Raw genomic sequence first — 23,702 nt, 5'->3', positions numbered from 1 at the left:
TCAGATCTTGCCACCGTTTGGAGCATCACCATGGCAGCACTTGTAATAAACAGATGTAACCTCCATCACACGCCCACACGTGGGATTTGGGCATGTTATGGTTGCTATGACATTTGCAGGATAGTTATCAACATTGAGATATGCACATGGTTGACCAGCATATACCTCTTTATGCTTAGTATCATAGTATTCTTTGAAGGCTATGTCAAAACCTTCTTTTTGAAGCACTTTGTCTTGCCATAACTCAAAATCCGCCAAAGTTTGATACATAGGCTCACCGTGACCCAGAAGCTTTATGTTATGGCCTTTGGCGAGAATGGCCCATCCTTGTGGATCTTGTTTAAGACAAAGCAAGCTCTTCACTATTTCTTGAATCTCACAGTCTAAGGGATTGTTGTGCTTCTTCAGTTTCTTGCTTTCTATTTCAATCCAGAAACGAGGAATAATCTTGGAGTCATTCTTTCCCAACTGATAGTGCTCTATTATTGCATCTGCCCTTAAGATAGTTTCATGCCTTTTTGTTTTCTCCACAGCCATTGTGAAGTCTTGAATCCACTTATTGTCAACACCTCCATAGATGAAGATGTACCTGTCCCCTTTGACCTATGTATATCACATACAAAAACATACATGTATAGATAATTTCATATTGATCTCTATATATTATTAATGTTGAAAACAAAATTAATTAGATAACAAAGTTGAATTTGTGTGTGTATTAATTAATATTGAGCTTACCTGTATTCCAAGATTTAGTTTCCTTGTTACATCCCAGAACCACTTCCATTTTAGAGTAAGGTCATAACCATCACTTTTCCTAAAAGGGAATGCGTCTATCCCCCATTGGAAAATCAAGTCCATAGCATCTTCATTTATAACTTCACCTAGAGAATTGACTACTGGGATAATAGGCTTATCCTTATAATTCAACTTCTCTCTTATTAGGCTAAGGCCTGGTAACTCAGAGAAGACCTCCACTGCGTACCATTTGATCTTATTCTTCGAAACATGGAATGTGTGCACCTGCTGGTCGTCCCAGTCAACAATGGGGATCCACAAAATCTTGAAATCCCCTTTGGTGTAACCTTTTATTATCTCATTTGGATTTTCCTGTAATCTGTCATAGATAGAATTCAACAGCAAAATCTCATCTTCAATCTTGTTGAGGCTTGAAATGAACAACAAGACATGCTTATGCTTGAAGACTTCAATATTCTGTTTGAAACATACAACAAAAGAAAATAGGACATAATCATTAGTTATGTTTATAAATATATAATAACAATAGACAATAGTTAACGTAGTCTAAATTCTTTAGTACTAACCGTTTTGGTTTTGTCGCTGCCGTCATATATTTGGACATCAGATCCATTCCGTTGGATCAGAAGCTTCAAGAAATCTACAATATCTTTAGGATTGGAAAATGACTTCTTACGCTTCAAGTAAGCTTCAACGGAATCTGCAACAAATGGAGATAATCTCCTATTAGCATTTGATCATTTCCATCATACTTACTCGCTAATCCAAAGGATTGAAAATCACTATTCTTCCTTAATATAAAAAATATAGGAGGCACAGAGCCCGTAACCTATTTCATCTTTGCTCCTTGTCAGATGTTCCTTCAAATTGTTAACAACCACAGAAAGCCTGTCTGTAAAATCTGATAATTTATAGTCCCTGAAACAAAATAAAGAATTGCGGTTATATGATGTGATAGTTACATTCAGAAAAATAAATAACATTATATAAACATAATATATTATCTTCAATTTTATAATTGGAAGTTTGTTCTATAAGCTATTTATAAATTGTGCACTTACACAATATTCCAATGAATCTTATCACATGATATGTATAATATTGTATATATGAAATAAGTTGAATATAGAAGATAACTTACGATACACCCACAACGTTGCCGGTAGCAGCAACAATGGAAGCAACAGTCCAATACACAACAAGAGGGATCTCTTGCAGGGCATCTGACAAGGAAGGCACTTCAACTGTGTCATAACCAACATCAGACCATGTTGACCACAGTTGGATGTTCTGAATCACTTCCATCATCAACCTGGACAACTCGGAATCCGGGATCTTTCTATTTTGAATTTGATTCAGTTGTTTCAATGAGTTTGTAAGTTGATCTGATGTTGAAACATCTCTGAGATACACAAGATTCCCATATTCCAAAGCGAAAGCAGCCAGTGTTACTAGAGCTTTTGCATCCCATGCGTATGTTTTGAGGTGCTGCAGAATCCACATTGTTGTTTGGTGCACATAATGTTCCCCACGAGGTGTGGTTATCATCTGTTGTCATAGTATATATATTGTTCTGAATTAAATTTACAAACAAATCATAAAACGAGACACCCCTTTTTGATGCAGAATAAAGCATGACACATTTCATCTAATATTATACAAATAACGTAAGGAATAATGATTTATAGAAATAAGATAACCTGACAAGAAATCAGCTTCAGTGTACGAAATTCTGGTTGGAAACTGGTCACAGCAGCTCTGCTTTCAGCAAACCTTGTCTGTGACTCACTCGGTCAAACAATTAAAAATGTTAGTGTTATATAAATATATCATTTTTTATGTAGTATAATGAACTAATTCAACTCAAAAGTTTAAGCTGTTGGGTGAGGCTACATTAATGATTTTTATATATCTCAACACGCCTCCTCACACGATAGCCCACTGGACTTGAAGGGTAAACAATGCACAGATCCACCTACCTGTGCGAAGAAAGAAATCTCACTAGAAAGAAAGTGTGGGAGACGATGAGGATCGAACCCGGTACACCAAGGCTCTGATACTATGTAAAAAACCAATTCAACCCAAAAACTTAAGCTGTTGGGTGAGGCTACATTAATGGTTTTTATATATGTCAACATGTAGTATAATGTGTCTTGACATTGAGAAGGTGATATTTTAAATTTATATATAGAAAGAGAAATAATTTAGCACGTATTTTTTACCTTGAGTAGAATGTTGGAGACAATGTTGAAAAGGATATCTTTATCACACTTTTCATCATCATGGAGATGGGTGAGATAAACCTTGTCCAGAATCTGAGGGTCAGTAAGATGAAGCGGGTTGGGTAGCTGAGCTTTTTGTTGAGCACTTGAAATAGGTGCATTGGACAGTGACATGGTGATTCAGCTTGAGGCTATAGCTACTATCCTTTGACTTGTTGAGTCTGTAAGCAAAGGATGTCTTATGGGGTTGTTGCTTCCACCTATTTATAGGCTCCAGAATATGCATAAGAGTTTACGCTTGGCATATAATTACTTTGGTTAAGAGAAAGAAAGAGAGACAGATAAAAAGAGAAAATATACGAAGTAGCTTCTGCTGCGGCCTTTCTAGGCGTGAAATGTGCCACTCTGATATGATTTTCACAACATGCCCCTTATGGGTTCATGAGGTATGTGAGATGACCAGGGATATCATTGGCAATTTGTTGGGATTTCACTAACCTTTGGGAAAAAAAGATGGTCTCATGCCACTGGCCAAATAGGAAAAAGAAAATGTCAAATAGGAAAAAGAAAATTTAGCAAAAGGAAAATGTACTATGTCTGTGATTGAACATTCAAGGAAAGAATGTTATATATTCGGTAATTTTACTGATCAATAAAGATGTCCTTAGATACAAACCTAAGAATAACTCGAAAAATTGTTGAAGAAACAAGTTGAAACCATCCTTAGAGGGTGAAGTATCTCGCTATAGAGGTGCTTAGCAGGCAGTGGCAGAAACCAAAGCTTTAGAGGAGTCACTTTAAGAAGATAGTGATATGAACCAAAACTATAGAAGAATCACTATGCGTTATCTCAAATATGATTGAGAGAGGAAGGAGTGTGTAAATGTATAGTGGAGAAGCCATAACATTTGTGCAATGGGTTCAGTGTGTGTCCTTTATAAATCGTATCCTTTTAACTTTTTATTCTACGTAGTTCCGGTAGTATATAGTTATGAGTTATGACATGCAAAAATTATTTTTTTTTCACTTTTCACTTTTTACATCAGCTCATGTGACTGAGGAGAAAAAAAAAATATTTTCTCATGTTATAATTATGTACTACTGAAAATACATAGAGTAAAAAAAAAACTAAAAAAACACAATTTATATCCTTTTAAAAGGTAAATAATTTTCCCTTGTGCAATATGCATAAGTGAGGACTACACCACTATGTATCCTGGATACTGTATTGAGCTGTGTAGGAGTGAATGATATTCTGGGTGAAGATCCATTTATTCACTATAGATATGATCCTTTCATGAGCCTTTGCGGGTTAGCCTGCATATATTTGGACTATGAAGGTTAATCCAAAACAAAAAATATGTATAATTAAAAGTGTAATAATAATATAAAATAGTTTTTGAATCTTTAGTCAATAACTTGAACATAATTAATTGTGGAATAAGGTTTGAATAGATATTTGAAAATCAATACTTCCAAAGAATGAAATTTTGCCGATTCATCGAGGTAACTTTAGTCATAAATTCACCATACATCTTAAAGTAGAGTATAATGAGTGATAAAGTTTTCAATTTATTTTCTTTTAGAAAATATATACATGTAATTTCTAACTTCAATTTTTTTATTTTTTTTAAAGTTCTTCTTTTTAATACAAAAAAAAATCCATAAAAATATATACTATAATTGCTAGTTATTATAAAAACTGATATCACATAAGATGTTTTCGCCTTTGAAAAAAGATGCTTATATTTATTATTAGGGGAATGAGTTTTTCTTGTTGCAGGAGAAATCATTACCTTCTTATACAAACATAAAATGTCTCGCCCTTTTTTTAATTTTGCATTTAGAGAAATTTATCACCCTTATTATTATTTAAGAAAGGATTTAGTATATGTTCTTTTAAAAGATACAAGATAGTGTCTTTTTAGCAATTATAACTGTATATTCCGAAGAGTATATTATAACTATTAAAATTATATATTTTTTCACTTTCTACATCGGCAGACAACTTTTGAAAAGAGAAAAAAATTATAATTTTAATATTATAACTATATACTTCTTAAAATATATAGGTATAATTGCTAAAAATACATAATATTGTGTGATTTAAAAGGATAATTTTTTTCCATAAGCTTAAATTTGTAAAATTTTTAAATAAGCCCAAAAATCTTACATGGATTCAAAAGTTGTCCTCGTACAAAATGAGTCATAAGATAAGAGGTATTCATGGGGTACGAGTACTTTTACCTCGCCCAAACCCAAGCCTGAAGTACGAGCGCATCTTCCATGCAATTGTCGTAGGTACTATTGTTATTGGGAATAAAACGCCAGTGTTTAAACAGTCTTTTTTTTCTTTTACATGTTATACTGTGTGAGCCTAGGTGTTTAATTTTTATTGGATCAATGTATAAAAAATCGGGTGCAGCGGTAGTATTTTAAAAATTTCCCTAAAGTCCGGCCTAGTAAAAGGCTATCGAAAAAGGTGTAAATTGGAATTTAATGAAAATAATATGGGACAACAAATTGGCCATCAATACACGTCAATGAAAAAGCGAAAATAGTATAATAAAAAAAATCCCATTAATCTAATTGAGTAAGGGTATTCTCTTTTTTCCTCTTAATTTTTAAATGGGAAAAGTTCAAAAATTTCATATGGTTTTATTTTGAAATTTGAATTTTTTATATCGCAATATTTTTTTAATCACTTTTCTCTTTATGATTTTTCCCATCTAAACACTTCTTTAACACATTTTGAAACTAAATTAATTCACCTATTTTACCCTTCTTATAATAAAAAAATTGAGGATATAAAAAATAAAATAAATAAAATTAAATATATTAAAAACTTACAACACTTACAGAAAAGACAAAAAATTAAAAAAAAAATATGTATAGAACAAAAAGAAGGAAATAGACTAAGTACAAGTACAACAACAACAAAACTAAATATATTAAAAACTTACAATAGTAACAGAAAAAAATTAAAAGTAAAAAAAAAAGTCTAAATCTAAAAAAAGAAAATAGGATGATGATAAAAAAAAAGACTAAATATGTTGAAAATTTACAACACTAAATTCTATTTCATTTTAGTCTTTTTTTTTCTTCAATTTTTTAACAATGATAAAAGAGACTAAAAGTGAAAAAAAAATCAAATACATCTAAATTAAAAAGAAAAAAATAGACTGAAAAAAAATATTGAAAACTTGCCATAGTGATTTCTTTTTCTTTTGTTTCTTTTTTGTCTTATTTTTTCTTCTATATATTTTTTTTGTCTTCAGCCTTTTTTTTCTTTTTGATTTAGAGTATTTTTTTAATTTTAGTCTTTTCTATAATTGCTGTAAGTTTTAATATATTTGATATTAATTTTTCTTCTTTTTTCCCTTAATCTATTTTCTTCTTTTTGATTTAAATAGATTTGATCTTTTTCCTTCTGTTATTATTATTTTTTACTTTTACTCTTTTATGTAAGTATTGTAAGTTTTTATTATATTTTGTCTTATTTTTCCTTTTCTTTTGTCATCGGTCTATTCTCTTATAAGAATAAAATAGACAGGTTAATTAAATTTTTAACTCAAGGATTGATTTGGATGAAAAAAAATTATAAAAGGCAAATAATTTCAAAGAAAAAATAAGGATATAAATAATACGATTAGTGTTTGTCATTTTAAAGAATATAAAATTATGTCATTTTAATTAAAATTATTGTATCTTATAATGAGAGAAATAGAAATCATTGTTGAGAAAGTCAAAGGTTTTTTTTAAATTTAAATACTAAATAAAAATAATGATTTTAACTAAAATGACTATCCTTTAAAATGACAAATATTTTTTTCATAAATAATAGAAAGCAAAATGGGTTTTTTTTTTTTTTACTTTTTCTTTTTAAATTTATTTATCTCCCGTTAATACGAGACCCTTGTATCGCAATCAGCCCTATACAATTTTACAAATTACGTTAGCTAAATTGGTCTCCATTGTTTTGAGGCGTATAAGTTGATGCTTCAATTCATATATCCCCATCGTGGTTACAATTCCCCTTGACTCACAAACTTTATATGTAAGATGCTATACTCAGACAACCTATCATTGCAGATCCCGTTTAAGACAAAGCAAGCTCTTCAAAATTCCTTGAATCTCAATCCACAATCTCCTGCCGCTTCTTTAGTTTCTTGCTTTATTTATAGGGTTTTATTAATCTCATGTTAAAGAAAATAAGTTATCTCATGTTATAGAGATAAATTTGTGGGCTACATCACCTGAAAAATAAAATAAAAAATAAAATAAAAAGGCGACACAGTTGTCAAAGGGTGTGTAGGAGAGAAATTTATCACATGTAACATAAAAGTAATTTTTCCCTTCTTTATATGCCAATCCCAACAATGAGCGATGATGTTGGTGTCATCGTTTCTCTCTTGAGATAATTTTATATCGAGTTACTAAATCTTAACCTTCTAAAAATAAATCAATTGATATAAAGAAATAAATAAACAAAATGACATTGTTTTGGGGTGACCAGAAATAAATATATCTCAAGTAACTTAGAGAGATATTTTTCTCATATATATATATATATATATATATATGAGACAGGATCCTTTGACACCGGTGTAAAAAAAAAAGTTTGACACCTCATCTGATAGCCGTTAGATTAAAAAAAATCAACAATTCTGATTTGTAAGCATGTGACACCATTGATTTTTTTAAATCTAACGGCTCTAATATGAGGTGTAAAACTTTTCCTTTGACACCGGTGTCAAAGGATCCTGCCTCTATATATATATATATATATATATATATATATATATATATATATATGGGAAAGGATATTGTAACTACCAAGTTGTGTTACTACCATGTTATTATCAATCAATTATGATTATGTTGATCCAACGGTTATATTTATTTTCATCTTTGTATGGTTATGATTCCCTATATTTAAAGTGAAAGCATTAAATATGCGAAATCATAACCATACAAAGGTAGAAATAAATATAATATTGAATAACATTTCCAATTCATCTACACACGTAGGAGCTGAGTGCTGATTGGTTATTAGTTTGTTATAACCATTTGGTTATTAGTTTGTTATAACCATTGATTAATTTGTTGTAACAGCTTTTGCTGACGTGTAGATTCTCATTCAATATTTCTACCAATAAGCTTGGTATATAAACTGTAATTGACAGAGTAATGAGGACATAAAATCTTTTCATGCTTTTCGTTCTTTCTCTCTCGGTTTCTATCTCAAAGGCTTCTTTATGGTATCAGAGCTCAATCTGAGCTCTGGTATTCAGCCATGGAAACTTCAATTCCAGTTCTTCATCAAGATCAGATTCCTACTCCGGTTCTTAATCCAATTCCAACTCTTCACTCAGTTCCACCACAAACCTCTATTCCTTTACCTGATTTTCTCACAAATCCAGGAAATGTTCTCTATCTTCATCCGAGTGAAACTCCTTCAAATCTTCTTGTTTCTTCAGTTCTTAATGGTGCAAACTATCATGCTTGGTCAAGGTCTATGAAGATGGCTCTAATGTCCAAGAACAAGCTTAAAATTGTCGATGGCTCATTGCTTATTCCTAATGTAACAGATCCTTCATATCAAGCTTGGGAGAGATGTAATAACATGGTCCTTGGCTGGATTCACAAATCAATCAGTGATTCCATCAGCAAATCCATCCTCTGGATTGATAAGGCTGTCGATGCTTGGAAAGATCTTAATGATCGATTCTCTCAGGCTGATATCTTCAGAATCTCTGATCTTCAGGAGGAAATTTACAAGCTGCAACAAGGTGATCGAAATGTTGCTGATTATTTTACTGAACTGAAAATACTATGGGATGAACTTGAGATTTTGAAACCTCTACCTCATTGTACTTGTTCTGCAATCAATCATATGCGAAAGTACAGAGATCGTGATCATGTAATCAGATTTCTGAAAGGATTGAATGAACAATTTCACAATGTTCGATCTCAGATCATGTTGTTTGATCCACTTCCCGAAGTCAACAAAGTGTTCTCACTTATACTGTAGCAAGAGAGACAGATCCATAGTGGTGCTCCTGTTCTCAATGATGCTTCCAGTGAACCTAAAGCCTTTGCACAATTTTCTTCCAACAACAATTTCAATATGAATAACAAGAACTTTTCTGGAACTGGCAGAGCAAGATGGAAACCTAATGCTGGGAGATCTGGATCCAAGTATTGTGTCAACTGCAAAGATGGAAATAAATATAACCGTTGGATCAACATAATCGATCTAACGGTGAGATTGATTGGTAGTAACATAGTAGTAACACAACTTGGTTGTTACAATAACCTTCTCCTAAATATATAGGGTTAAACATTTCTACAGTCACTTTAGATAAGGATGTCTACAACTACTCCTTTATTAACTTTAGATAAGGATGTCTACCCCTACTCCTTTAGATAAGACTTAGTTAAAAAAGGGTAGCTGTAGAAAAAAACAGTTTTGTAGAGTTATGATTCTCCACATTTAATGCTTTCACGTATATATATGGCAAGTATTTGACAGCTGCACATACATATAGAGTGTCTGCAAAAAAATCGAATCCATATATGGGTAAACATTTCTACAGTCACTTTAGATAAGGTTATCTACAGTTACCCTTAAAAAGAACATAGTGTAACCTAGTGTTCTCCCGTGAGTAAATAGTGTAGTTTGTGAAAAAAAAATTTGTAAATATAACTCTCCCTTATATATATATATATATATATATATATATATATATATATATATATATATATATATTGTCTGCCTCTTACATATATTAACAACATAACATAAACAAGGACAAATTAATTATTGGAACTGAACCACAACAAAATTGAATGCCGATGTAAGGTGCTACAAAAATAACGAGGAACAAATAGAGGGAGAGAGTTGATCAATGCGCGCAAGCATAACTAATTTTATTCAATCAACAAATTCAGTAACATACAGACGAATTGAAGCCATTATTTAGTTTCAACCCATTCAATGGGGAAGAAAGTGGCTATAGGATACAATGTCATTCGTCTGGACACACATGCATACAAAGTAAACACACAAAAACCGAAGGGAAACTAACTTCATATATTTAAGCTAGCAAAGCAAACTTTGCTTTGGAAGATACTTGTTGGTCCACAGAAATCAGATCCTGCAACTGTTTGGATCATCACGATGGCAGCACCTGTAATTAACGGATGTCACCTCCATCACACGACCACAATTGGGATTTGGGCAAGTTATGGTTGCTAAGACATTATCAACATTGATATAAGCGCATGGGTTACGAGCAGATATCTCTTTAACCTTACGATCATAGTACTCTTTGAATGCCACGTCAAAGCTTTCTTTCACAAGCACTTTGTCTTTCCATATCTCAAAATCAGCCACAGTTTGATACATAGGATCCCCATGACCCAGAACCTTTATGTGATCCCCTTTACTAAGAAGAACCCATCCTAATGGATCTTGTTTAAGGCAAAGCAAGCTCCTCACAACTTCTTGAATCTCACAGTCCACACCAGGATCCTGGCACTTCTTGTTCTGTTTCTTGCCATCTATGCCAATCCAGAAATAAGGAACCAAGTCGGGGTTATCCCTTCCCAACTGATAATGCTCTATGGGAACATCCACATCCTTGACATGCTCATGCTTTTTAAGTTTTTCTATTGCGATCGTGAAATCTCGGATCCACTTATTGTTTTCGACACCTCCATAGATGAATCTGTAACTGCCCTTTTTCATGTCCTGATTCACATTGTTGGTAAACGTAACTAGTTTTACAAATTAATTAATTAGATAATAATAAACCAATCTGTGAAATATGTGCACTGTTTTTATATATAAGTATAAATATATATATATATATATATATATATATTTGTGCTTACCTCTGTATGAATATCAACTTTATTCATTAAATTCCAAAACCAGCTCCATTTTTTAGTAAGATCATAGCCATCAATTTTCCTAAAAGGAAATGCTTCGATCCCCCATTGAAAAATAATCTCCAGTGCATCCTCATTTATTATGTCTCCTTTAGAGTTGATCACTGACACAATAGGCTCGCTGTTGTATTTCAATTTCTCCTTTATGATCCCAATGCCTGGTAACTCATCATAGAAGTACTCCAACACGTACCATTTCATGCCTTCCTTCAATTCCATAAACTTTTTCTTCAGGCTGTCGTTCCACTTATCATCCACAATGGGGATCCACAAAATCTTGAAATCTTCCTTCATGTAACCTTTTCTATCTTGTTTTGGATTTTCCTGCAATCTGTCGTAGATAGAATTTAAAAGCAAAATCTCATCTCGAATATTGCTGTCGAGGCTCGAAATGAACAGCAAGACATGTTTCTGCTTGAAGACTTCAATACCCTATTTGGGAAATTGAAAAAAGACATATAATCATTTATGATTTAAGTAATGTTTTCAAGTTTCCTTGAGATGAAAGACAAAAATTACGTCAGAGATTTATTATCATATAATACGAGACAAGTTACCTTGAATAAGAGAGATATACACCTAATATGAGGCAATAATAGTTAAGGCAACCTGAATGCTTTTAGTACTAACCGTATTAACTTGGATGCCACCTTCATATAATAAGGGTATCTGAGATCCATTGCCATGGATCAGAAGCTTCAAAAGATCTACAATATCTTTGACATTTTTAGAGTTCTTCATACGGTTTCTGTAATCGTCTATCCTGCCTGCAACAACAAATGGAGATATTGTATCTCATTGGCATTTTGAGTTCAAACTCCAAACAATTTGGAGGAAAAGGAAGCGCTATATATATAAGCACATATATTAATTACCTATTTCCACTTTGCATTTTTGCAGATGATCCTTAAACTTGTCATTAATGGCAGCAGAAAGCCTGTATTTAAAATCTGATAATTTATGCTCCCTGAAACCAAAAAATAGAAAATAAATCAATTCCATTCATATAATATGATATTCCAACGAGGTTGAATAGACCAGAACTTACGATATACCAACGAGGTTGCCAGTACAAGCAACAACGGTAGCAACTGTCCAGTATACAACAAGAGGGATCTCTTGCATTGCTTCTGATAAGGATTGCACTTCATCTGTTTCATAACCCATAGCACACCATGTTGCCCACTCTTTGAGGAGCTGAAACACTTCCAATAAGAACATGACTAGTTCGTTAATCTCAGCAGGGACCTTTCTGTTTTGAACTTGGTTCAGTTGCTTCAATGTGTTTCCAAGTTGGTCTGATGCTGGAATACGATAAAGGTGCCAAAATTCCCCATATTCCAAAGAGAAAGAAGCCAGAGTTATTAGTGCTTTCGCATCCCAGGAGAAGCATCTTAGCTGTTGAAGAATCCAAATTGTTGTCTGATGTGCACATTGTGCAGTGCCACGTGTCGTTATCATCTGTTATGATGCCAGCATCAATTGTAAGCAAGACATATTTTTTGCTTAAATTTTTATGTTCTTATAACTGATTATTCAGTAAATTCAATAACATATATACATTAAAAAAAAAAAATAACCTGACAAGAAATCCGCTTCAATGCAGGGAAGTCTGGTTTGAAACTTGTCACAAGAATCTGCGACTGACTCTGTAAAACAATCAAAATGTTAGTTTTAATATAATTTACAGGTTTATATTATTTGGTTAAGGTATAATAATGGAAAATTAACTAGAGATTTTACAGTACCATAGATAAATAAAGTATATATATAATTGCTAAAGTGAAAGGTTAATGAAGGGTGTAACTATGTTGCTTACAACAGTTCCAGAAATTTGAGTTGAGCCAGAGATAACGTTGGACGTAAGGTTGAAAAGGATATCCTTATCGCACTTTTCATCATCATTGACGTGGGTCATATAAACTTTGTGCAGGATCTGTTTGTCATCAAGCTCAAACGGGTTAGGAAGCTGAGATTTCTGCTCTGGCAAGGTGGCATTCTGTTGGATCAAAGTGGCATTTGAAGCTGCATTGGACAATGACATCATGACTCAATCTGTGAATTGTTATTTTTCTGAGTTTCGTATTTGAAAGCAAATGATGTTGTGCCTTGTGCTTTAGATGCTCCCACTATTTATAGACTTTGGAGTGCAAAAGGGAAGCAAATTGCCTCATAACTTTAGTAGAGAGAGAGAGAGAAATAAATAAATAAATAAAAAGGAAAAAAAAACAAAGTAGCTTCTGCAGGGGTCTCAGAGCATGAAACATGTTGATATGATGTGATTTTCACAATAAACCCTTGTGTGACTTGGGTTCTTTAGTCGTGTGGGTTTAGCTTATCAGGGATATAACTGCCATTTTATTGGAATTACTTTACTAAAATTTTCTTCCTTTTTTTTATAAGAAAAAGAAACTATTTTCTTCCTGGGTGCCGGGTGGTGTGTATTTGAATATCGCCAAACTTTTCCTTTTGAGGAAGACCACAGTGACCTGTGACTGCAAAAGGGCAAAAGAAAAGTGAATAAATATGGTACGGAAACAAACCTTAATCTATCTATTTAACATTGGATTTTATATTTCTCATCTTCGTATCTCATAGAGATAAAAATTATATGGGATACATATATTAAAAAAAATTATATATGAAATTCATATTAGTACGAAAATTAAATAGTGTATAAAAAAAAATTTCTTCTCATATTATATTAGAAGTATAAAACCCTTAAGTATTTTTTTAAAAAATATTATATTTACAAACTCATCTATGTATTTTGAGAAATACAAAAATTTGTAAGAGTTTGTAAATTTTATTATTTGTAACCCTCCCCTTATACATAACTAGAACATTATTATTAATGTTTTCATACTTTCATCATATTATATAATCTGTAAATTATATATGATGATTAATTTATAAAAATAATCACAACAATGCATTATTAATATAATTTTGTAATTATTCACTTTATTATATATGAAATTATTTTTTATCAATTTACAAATTAAGAATTTGAACAAACCGAATCTTTTTTTTTTTTACTAGTGTGATATTAGATGTGGATGTTAAGGTGGATACGTGTTTATACGAGGATGGATAAGATAAGAAATGAAGATATTCGACGTAAGATACGAGTATTACCAGTGGTTGAAAAGATAAAAGAACATAGATTGAGATGGTTTAGGCACGTATTGAGACGGCACCTGGATGCTCCTGTAAAAATAAAAGTTTGTTACCAAGATCTCGACATAAAGAAAGGTAGAGGTAGATCGAAATTTACTTGGGGGAAGGTAGTAAAACAAGACTTAATGGAGTGGGATATAAATTGGCGGACAGTGTGCCTTAGGACGGAATGGAGAAAAGCTATTAGCATGTTGAAGGATTAGACCCGTTGTTATTCCTATGTTTCAGATGGTCCATTTTTAGCCATTTTCCTCTTAATTTCCCCTCTTCTTCTTTTCCCCTTCCCAATCTATTTTTTATTATTTTTTTATTTTTTTTATTTTTTTATTTTTTTATTTTCTTACACCCTTTTATTTTCTTTTATTTTCATATATTTTTTTTTATCCTTTTGTACTTTTTATTTGGGTTCATCTACCACCGACTCCAATTAGTTTGGGATAAATGTGTTTTAATTGTTGCGTATAATTGTAGCTAATGTAATCTATGATGCACCGACACTTCAACAAATTGACGTATCGTGTTCGACACTCACTGAGAGGGGTGTTCGCGGTCTGGATTAGATCGGTTTTGGAAGCAAAACTCATCTGATCCAATCCCTTCGGTTTGATCATGTAATCATCCATTCGGTTTATATTTTTTTTCAAATCCGATCCGATTCAATCCAATTTTTTTCGGTTTGGATTGGATCAGTTTTCGATTTTCGATTTTTTGAATATCCTAAAATTAGTTTCATGATTATTGTGCAAATAATATCTTTTGTATATATTGGCTTTGTAAAAAAAAAATTTGAAATACAAAACTATCAGTAAACAATACTATAGTTGATGAGACGTGACTAAGTTTTTTCTTGGGTTTAGTTGATGAGTTAATGGGTCTTTGAGTTTGGAAATTTTTGGGTTATGATTGGAAAAAGGACACGTAGGTAGAGGATAATTAATATATTGGATCGGTTTGGATTGGATCGGTTTGGGTTGGATCGGTTTTCAGTTTTTTTTTCAGTTTCTGATTTTTCGATTTTCGGTTTATTCGGTTATCGGTTTTTCGGTTCGATTTTCGCGGTTTGAATCGGTTTGGATCGGTTGATGAACACCCCTACTCACTGACACTCTAACACGCGTTGCAGAGACTCAAAAAAGGGGTTCAAAGATTACATTGTGTTGTGTTTTTAATTCTATCTATTAGATTCGTTGGATTACGATTACCATTTTATTGAGTTTAATATAAATATTTAGGATATCTTATGTTTATTTGCAAAATTGATGGGTATTATAAGTTTAGCTTCATTTTTTGGGACAGTGACCATTTTGCCACGCCTGGTCAAATTATTTACCAGACTGCCACACCAACAGTAAAAATTCCCAGAATGCCACGCGGCATAATTCACTACATTGTGCAGCGAATTATGCTTGCAAATAATTTGCTACACAGTGTAGCGAAATATGCCATGTCATCAAAAATGACACGTGTCAAGCAGGCAGTAATTTCCTACACTGTGTAGCGAATTATGCTCGAATTACTGTTTGCTTGGCACGTGTCATTACTGCTGACTGTGCAGCCTGACATGACATATTTCGCTACACTGTGTAGCGAATTATTTGCAAGCATAATTCGCTTCATAGTGTAGCGAATTATGCTGCGTGGCATTCCGAGAATTTTTACTGTTGGCGTGGCAGTCTGGTAAATAATTTGGCCAGGCGTGGCAAAATGGTCATTTTTCCTCATTTTTTGTTAAATTATTGAATATTAAATATAATATGCACTACATAAATTAAAAATATTATTTAATATCAAAATATGTCCTAACATTTTAGAATTAACGTGTCGAAGTGTCATGTCGTATCGTGTCCTATGTCGATGTTGGTGTAAGATATAATGTAACATTAGATGGAAAGCTGGTGTACCACTATGAAGTCTAAAAGAGTAATTTTAGGGGTTGATTTTGTTTAAAGAAACGTGCATGTAATATGGGAGCTATGTATAGATATACCACTTACATTTTGAATATAAATATAGGGTTTAATATCTCTTAGGACATAAAATTATCTCATATATATATATATATATAAAAGTGTGTGAATTCATATGTTTTTTCTCTCTTTTTTACCTCCTATAATATGACAAACATCAGACTCATAAATATATCAGATATTTGGAGTTAAAATGTAAAAATCATCTTTATAAAATCCCTTAGTCTTAACATGCGTAACTTGCTTTTAACTGAATTATTGGGGATATAAATTAGTTTAGGTTTGCTTAACTCAAAATCTTAATAATCACTAAAGAGTACTCACTCTTACCTTCATGGAAGAAAAAGAAAACAATAAGTAATTCAATCAATTCCTAACACCATTACTTTTCTTTTTCTTTTAAGGAAGCGAAATCACCTTAACTCCGCTTAATAGGGTTATCGCATACAGGGACAGGAAAAGTTGGGTTCAGTCCGTATAGGAAGGCAATAGATAATGAAGTTTATAGGGAAATTAATTCGTTATGAAGAAGTTTCGTTCTTTTTCTTTATTAAGAACTTTTTCTTTTTGAATAACCCGTCAATCAATGAAATATTCCATACCAAACATGTTTCTCTTTTGTATAATTCGGTCTTCTTCAAGTTTGTTTACAAACTTTTTCTAATTGAAAAAAGAAATGTTGGTGTGATATTGTTCAGCTTTGTTTCTCTAGAACTCTCGGCATAAGGAAAAGGATTAGTTAGGAAACTGTTGGTGTTTGAATATTCGATTGAAGAAGGATTACAAAAGAGAAACTGCTACGAAGTGTGTTGAAAGGAAGTTTGTAAATTTAAATTACTGTTGCAAAGTTGTTTTAAAATTATTGTTACAAAGTTGTTTATATTTTAAAACCACTGTGATCAGATTGAATAGGATAGAGTTGTTAGGATATTTTTCCTATTATTATTCAGAGAGTTGTTTTGTACACTTGTATATATACCTCATTAAAGAGGAAGATGATATATGAATGAAAAAGCATCATTATTCACCTGTATTGCATTCTGACATGGTATCAGCCTTTTGATCTTGGGAATCATTCCCACCTCAATTTTTTTCCAACACCCGTACACCACACCCTCTTCCTCCTTCTTTTATACAACCCGACCCATTTCCTCCTCTCTTTTTTGTTAACCAACCTGTACCCCACCCGTAACTCATCCGTAACCCAATCGATCTAAATTCCTAATTCCCAAATTCAATGGCCTCCGTCACCCCTCCAAATGACTCCAATGACTCCAACCCTCTCTCAAATCCCCCAGCCACCGTCACTTCCCCTGTACCCTCTAATATTGTTATTCAACAAGACACCTCCTCGTTCCCCATTACTGTTGTCCTTGATGATAACAACTATCCTCTTTGGTCCCAACTAATGGACATGAGGATCGGAGCTCGGAACAAGTCGGGATTTCTCACTGGAACCACAATGAAACCAGCAACCACTGATCCGACGTATGAATCCTGGATCACCGACAACAAGCGGGTGAAAAGTTGGTTGATCGACTCGATGACTCCTCAACTGATGCAACGCTTCATCCGCCTCGACTCCGCTCATGAAATCTGGGATGCGGCTCGCCGGACCTTTTATGATGGTTCAGATGAAACTTGCCTTTTCGAACTCAACCAACGCTCCTTCTCAACCAAGCAAAACGGTCGTCCTCTGTCTACATACTACAATGAACTCCTCTCCATATTTCAAGAAATTGATCACCGAATGACCTCCCCTGCCACCACCGTGAACGAAATACTTCAAACACACTCATCCCTGTCTCGTCTGCGTGTCCACATCTTCCTTAGTGGCCTGGACTCTGATTTCGACCAAGTCCGTGGTGAAATCCTTCGAAAAGATCCCAAATTGGATTTGGAAAACTCGTATGCATATGTTCGGCGAGAATATCAGCAACGTATTACCATGGGTCGTCCTTCACTCACATCAGATTCTTCGGCCCTACTGTCACAGGTTCCTCGACCTTCCCCTGTTCCTCCTAAATTTCGCAAAGAGGGTTCTTCTGGGAAAACCCTTGTTTGTTCACACTGTGGTGAATCTGGACATTCAAAGACTCGTTGCTATGAAATTGTTGGATATCCTGAGTGGTGGGATTTTAACAAGCGTCCTCGCAGAAAGGTACCATCCAAAGCCCTCCAGTCTTCCACCGAAGGTGAATCCTCTCCACACCCTCGTGCTAATGCTGTGTATGAAGGAATTTTAGGTAACTCTCTTACTCTTTCTGCTCACTCTCGGAATTCTTCATGGATAATTGACACTGGGGCGTCAGATCATATGATTCGTGATGCCTCCGCCTTACAAAATTGCTTTCCTTGCCCAACAACCACTATCACCACTGCTAATGGTGGTTCTGCTTCTGTTACTGGTCAGGGTACCGTTGTTCTTACCCCCCACATTACTCTTCACTCTGTGCTTCTTGTTCCCTCTCTAGACTTTAATTTACTCTCAGTCAGTCGTCTTACCTCTCACATTAACTGTAATGTTATTTTTTATCCCACGTTTTGTGTCTTTCAGGACGTCCAGAACCAGGTGATTGGCTATGGTGTTAGACGAGGAAATCTCTACTTCTTGGACCTCTCTGTTGATGAACCAGATCCACATGGAAGAGCCTCTGTGACTACATCTCCAGGTTCTTCCCACTCTACTGCTTGGCTTTGGCATAGAAGACTCGGACATCTCTCCTTCAGTTATCTTAAAAGATTGCTTCCAAATTTATTTTCCAATTTTAATTCTTCTAAATTTCAATGCTCTGTTTGTGAAATGGCTAAAAGCCATCGAATTCCATTTTATCCAAGTATGAATAAAAGTTGCATTCCTTTTCAAGTTGTCCATTCTGATGTTTGGGGACCTGCTAAGGTCCCATCTTTCTCTCAAGCTTATTATTATGTATCTTTCATTGATGAGTGTACCCGTATGGTGTGGATTTCCTTACTCAAACATAAAAATGAAGTCTTCTCTGCCTTTAAAAAATTTCATAGCATGGTTCATACCCAATTCAACAGTACCATTCAAGTTCTTCAATCGGATAATGGCCTAGAATACAAGAATGGTTCCTTCTCTGAGTTCTTAACCTCCTGTGGTATTAAACATCAAACCTCCTGTACGTATACACCTCAACAAAATGGGTTGGCAGAACGGAAAAATAGACAACTCTTAGAAATAGTACGCGCTTCCCTTTTTGATATGAATGTACCTTCTCATTATTGGGGTGAGGCTGTTCTCTCCGCTGCATATTTGGTGAATCGTACTCCTTCTAGTGCCATCAATTTTCTCACCCCCCAACAAAAATTGGAGACTTTTTCTCTATTCCCCATAAAATGAATCTTGAACCCCGAATATTTGGCTGCATTACTTATGTTCACATTCCCAAACCTCTTCGAAATAAACTTGATCCTTGTGCTCGAAAATGCATTTTTGTAGGCTATTCTGATCTACAAAAAGGATACAGATGTTTTGATCCCAAGTCCCATAAAATGTTTGTCACCCTTGAAGTTTCCTTTAGAGAAACCGAACCCTTCTATTCAGGGGGAGCCCCTTCTTCTCCTTCTCAGGGGGAGATTCAGCATATTAGAGAAGGAGAATTTTGGTTATCATCCCATGTGACTCCTATTCCGGCACCCCCTCTTCCTACAAATCAAATTCCTCCTCAAGTTCCAATCTCTGAACCACCTGAAACAATCCATCATAGTACAGACCCTCCTTCACCGCATGAGATTCCACGTTTACCACACATAGCTGAGTCACCTGCAGAGGACAACACTGAAGCACAAGCAGAAACCACTACTGAGGTAAGTCCTATCCGTAATATAGAACTTTCAATTACTACTCCTAGCATCCCATCCCCACAAGTCAGAAGGTCAGATAGACCAACCAAAGGTATACCAAAACCTTTTTATGAAGCAGATCCAAAAGCAAAAGTCAAGTATCCCATAAGCAATTATGTTTCCTCTCACAAGCTATCCGGATCATATGCTCTAACACTCAATCAATTATCCACTGTATCTATTCCTAATAGTGTGCAGGAAGCGTTGGAGGACCCAAAATGGAAACAAGCAATGAACATCGAAATGGAAGCACTCCAAAAGAATGAAACATGGATGTTAACTTCCTTACCTAATGGCAAAAGAAAAATTGGATGCAAGTGGGTGTACACCGTAAAGCTCAAGGCAGATGGAAGTATTGATAGATACAAAGCGAGACTTGTGGCAAAAGGATATACACAAAAGTATGGGGTGGACTATCAAGACACATTTGCTCCCGTGGCTAAACTTAACACAATTCGGATCCTCATATCCATAGCAGCCAACAGAGACTGGCCCCTAAAACAATTTGACGTAAAAAATGCCTTCTTGAATGGTGATTTAGAAGAAGAGGTATACATGGAGGTTCCACCAGGAGTAAAGCTAGCACCTTCAAAAGATAATGTAGTCTGCAAATTGAAGAAGGCTTTGTATGGTCTCAAACAATCACCTAGGGCATGGTTTGGAAGGTTCACTGTGGCAATGAAGAAGTTTGGATATAAACAAAGTAACTCAGATCATACATTGTTCATAAAACATAACAATAGGAAGGTAGCTATACTCATTGTCTATGTGGATGATATGGTACTAACAGGGGATGATGTGGAAGAAATGAAGTTACTTGAAAAAAGATTAGCCTCTGAATTCGAAATGAAGGATCTAGGCCAATTAAAATACTTCCTTGGGATAGAAATTGCAAGATCCAAACAAGGCATATTTTTATCTCAAAGAAAGTACATCTTGGACCTCCTAGCCGAAACAGGAATGATGGCTTGTAAGCCAACTGATACACCAATTGAGATGAACCACTCACTGGCTATATACCCAAATCAGATTAAAGCAGACAAGGACAGATATCAAAGGTTAGTAGGGAAGTTAATTTATCTGTCACACACTAGACCTGATATTGCCTATTCAGTTAGTGTGGTAAGTAGGTTCATGCACTCTCCTAGTGAAGAACACATGAATGCAGTATATCGCATTCTCAGATACCTCAAGGGTTCACCAGGAAAAGGTCTTTTATACTCCAAAAAAGGTAATAAAACCAGCATAGAAGGGTACACTGATTCAGACTGGGCTGGAGATAAAACTACTAGGCAATCAACTTCAGGATACTTTACTTTTGTAGAAGGCAACCTAGTCACTTGGAAAAGCAAGAAACAAAAAGTGGTTGCAAGATCTAGTGCAGAGGCCGAATACAGAGGGATGGCTCAAGGTGTTTGTGAACTCCTATGGATTAAAAGCATTCTTATGGATCTGGGAATTATGTATGAAGAACCTATGAACTTATACTGTGACAATAAAGCTGCAATAGACATTGCCCACAACCCTGTACAACATGATAGAACAAAACATGTTGAAATAGATAGGCATTTCATTAAAGAAAAGTTGGATGGAAAGATTATTCAAACTCCCTATTTACGGTCTGAAGAACAGATTGCAGATGTACTAACTAAAGCCGTATCAGGAAGAGCCTTTGAAGAAATGACTAACAAGTTGGGCATGATTGACATACATGCACCAACTTGAGGGGGAGTGTTGAAAGGAAGTTTGTAAATTTAAATTACTGTTACAAAGTTGTTTTAAAATTACTGTTACAAAGTTGTTTATATTTTAAAACCACTGTGATCAGATTGAATAGGATAGAGTTGTTAGGATATTTTTCCTATTATTATTCAGAGAGTTGTTTTGTACACTTGTATATATACCTCATTAAAGAGGAAGATGATATATGAATGAAAAAGCATCATTATTCACCTGTATTGCATTCTGACAAAGTGCTTCTACGGGATCGAATTATGATGGATTAGGGATTACGAGGATGAAAAAAATTAACATGGTCAGTGCCATAAACTGTATTTTCAAAAACAAAAGCATGTAGAAAATTCAAGCAGACATAAAATAAAATGATAGCTTAGTTTAAGAATAATAGTTGTCGGAAATATTTAAGTGTGAGTAGTGATGTGAAGTCCCACATTAGCTAGACATAGATCAATTGAATATCATATAAGGGAAAAGTGTGTATTATTTTAAAGAATGTAAAATTGTGTCATTTTAAGTGAGAGAAAGAGATAGATAAAGAAGGAGAGAGAGTGGACAAAAAAATATAAAGGTATGGGTTCCACTTCTGTGTGAGAGTGAAATGACATAAGTTGTGTCATTTAAAAAGACAAACACGTTTCCCATCATATAAATGCAAAATATTACAGCCTTAAGATTTTGGGTTAAGATATGACGTCAGTCCACTTATTATGCACTTATTATGATTTATCATTTGGGTCCTTTGTTAGATGTATCCTTCGTAATAGGTTTTGGGCTCCTACGTAAAAGGTTAATGTAACTCCAATACTTAAAGAGAAGAGACTTATGGGGGAGTATGAAGTTCGGCCTCACACTTGAGGAGAAAATGTTGAAAATATTTAAGTGTGAGTAGTGATATAGCATCAACCCACTTATTGCATCAGCCCACTTATTATGGTTTATCATTTGGGCCAATTGGTAAATGTATCCCTTAAAAGGATTTTTAGCTCCTCCGTACCATTTTCAACAATAGTTAAGTGCACCACTTGTATTAAAAGGATAAGTTATCTACATTCGCTGTTAAAACGACATCGCTTTAGGTTGAAAATTAAAAAATTACAATGAAAAATATTATTATAATCCTGAAATAAATTATAATTACAAAAATATCTTGATTTTCATCTCAAAACGACATCGTTTTGGGCTCAATGTAAATAAGTTATCTACATTGATTGTAGAAAAAGCAAACCCTACGTAAAAATATAAAAAAGAACTAATACCATTTAACTGAACCAATTAAGTGATTCATGTTTACATTTTGTTTGGGAATTCAAGTATTAGTTAGTGAAGTCTCATATTACTGAATGAACTGAGTGATGACGAATTCAAATGTGAACAAGCAAAATCCCACATTAGTTAAAATTGCAATGAATGATCACCAAGTAGAAGGATCCATATATCTAAATTTCTAAAATTTTGGGTTGAATTGTGATCTCTAAACTCACCTAACATCATTGCTTACTTTAATATCCAAATTCCACATAGTTTTGATATTATATATTGGGTTTAATAATTTTATTTTTACTGTTAATTTTTTTTTCTATCACATTCATGTAAAAGTGAGTGAATTTCACTGATATTTTCTCTCTCTTCCCTTTACAAAGAAACTCATTCACTATATGTGAGTATAACAGAAGATAAATTTCTAAAATAAAAACTTAAACCCTTGCACAATACTATAGGAGAAGCACTCTAACAACCCAAGTGATTATTTTGACCAGGTTAGCCAGATATGGGAATCTGGTCAATGTGGTGAAAATTTTATCCTCCGGATATACATAATATAAATATCTACCTTCCAGGAAAGTCATTCCAGTTGATCATCTGAATCCACGAGCTCAATAAGATGTAGGGCAATAAACTCCAAAAGAATAAAAGAATATAGTTGCTAGGAAATGGGTAAATAAAGAAGTTATTGTTACTCTATTTTGACTAATTATTTAGCAAACAAACTAAATTTGACTTCTAAAAAAGT

At 33.9% G+C, this 23,702-nt stretch overlaps 3 protein-coding genes across 3 annotated transcripts; 1 reads left to right on the top strand and 2 right to left on the bottom strand.

Annotated features, from left to right (window-relative positions):
- On the bottom strand, positions 1–3,164 carry LOC133313835 (protein SIEVE ELEMENT OCCLUSION B-like). The gene is made up of 7 exons (XM_061515243.1): positions 2,971–3,164; positions 2,460–2,517; positions 1,901–2,307; positions 1,589–1,677; positions 1,326–1,459; positions 739–1,215; positions 1–603 (listed from the first exon to the last, which is right to left on the bottom strand). Exons 1-7 carry the CDS (start codon positions 3,153–3,155, stop codon positions 1–3), a joined length of 1,953 nt encoding a protein of 650 aa, XP_061371227.1. The 5' UTR covers positions 3,156–3,164.
- A 5,113-nt stretch (positions 3,165–8,277) lies between these two features.
- Positions 8,278–9,015, top strand: LOC133313819 (uncharacterized). Its single transcript, XM_061515218.1, has one exon. The coding sequence runs from the start codon at positions 8,278–8,280 to the stop codon at positions 9,013–9,015; it is 738 nt and encodes a 245-aa protein (XP_061371202.1).
- Positions 9,016–10,129: 1,114 nt separating this feature from the next.
- Positions 10,130–12,981, bottom strand: LOC133313834 (protein SIEVE ELEMENT OCCLUSION B-like). Its single transcript, XM_061515242.1, has 7 exons — positions 12,797–12,981; positions 12,518–12,602; positions 11,986–12,398; positions 11,813–11,904; positions 11,568–11,704; positions 10,881–11,369; positions 10,130–10,737 (listed from the first exon to the last, which is right to left on the bottom strand). The coding sequence occupies exons 1-7, from the start codon at positions 12,979–12,981 to the stop codon at positions 10,135–10,137; spliced, it is 2,004 nt and encodes a 667-aa protein (XP_061371226.1). The 3' UTR covers positions 10,130–10,134.
- Between the last annotated feature and the right edge of the window lie 10,721 nt (positions 12,982–23,702).

The sequence above is a fragment of the Gastrolobium bilobum genome, unplaced genomic scaffold, assembly GCF_033153095.1.
Source record: "Gastrolobium bilobum isolate Gb01-03AN ecotype WA unplaced genomic scaffold, APGP_CSIRO_Gbil_v1 utg11969, whole genome shotgun sequence".
Taxonomy (NCBI): domain Eukaryota; kingdom Viridiplantae; phylum Streptophyta; class Magnoliopsida; order Fabales; family Fabaceae; genus Gastrolobium; species Gastrolobium bilobum.
Note: the sequence above shows the minus strand (reverse complement) of the source record. Positions and strands in the feature narration are given on the sequence as shown.

Coding starts and splice junctions, on each gene's coding strand:
- LOC133313835 (XM_061515243.1), bottom strand. CDS start 3,155: ATGTCACTGTCCAATGCACCTATTTCAAGTGCTCAACAAAAAGCTCAG. Junction 2,518..2,970: donor CTACTCAAGGTAAAAAATAC/GTGCTAAATTAT, acceptor TGCTGAAAGCAG/AGCTGCTGTGACCAGTTTCC. Junction 1,216..1,325: donor GCAGCGACAAAACCAAAACG/GTTAGTACTAAA, acceptor TGTTTCAAACAG/AATATTGAAGTCTTCAAGCA.
- LOC133313819 (XM_061515218.1), top strand. CDS start 8,278: ATGGAAACTTCAATTCCAGTTCTTCATCAAGATCAGATTCCTACTCCG.
- LOC133313834 (XM_061515242.1), bottom strand. CDS start 12,981: ATGTCATTGTCCAATGCAGCTTCAAATGCCACTTTGATCCAACAGAAT. Junction 11,705..11,812: donor AAAATGCAAAGTGGAAATAG/GTAATTAATATA, acceptor TTGTTGTTGCAG/GCAGGATAGACGATTACAGA. Junction 10,738..10,880: donor AAGTTGATATTCATACAGAG/GTAAGCACAAAT, acceptor AATGTGAATCAG/GACATGAAAAAGGGCAGTTA.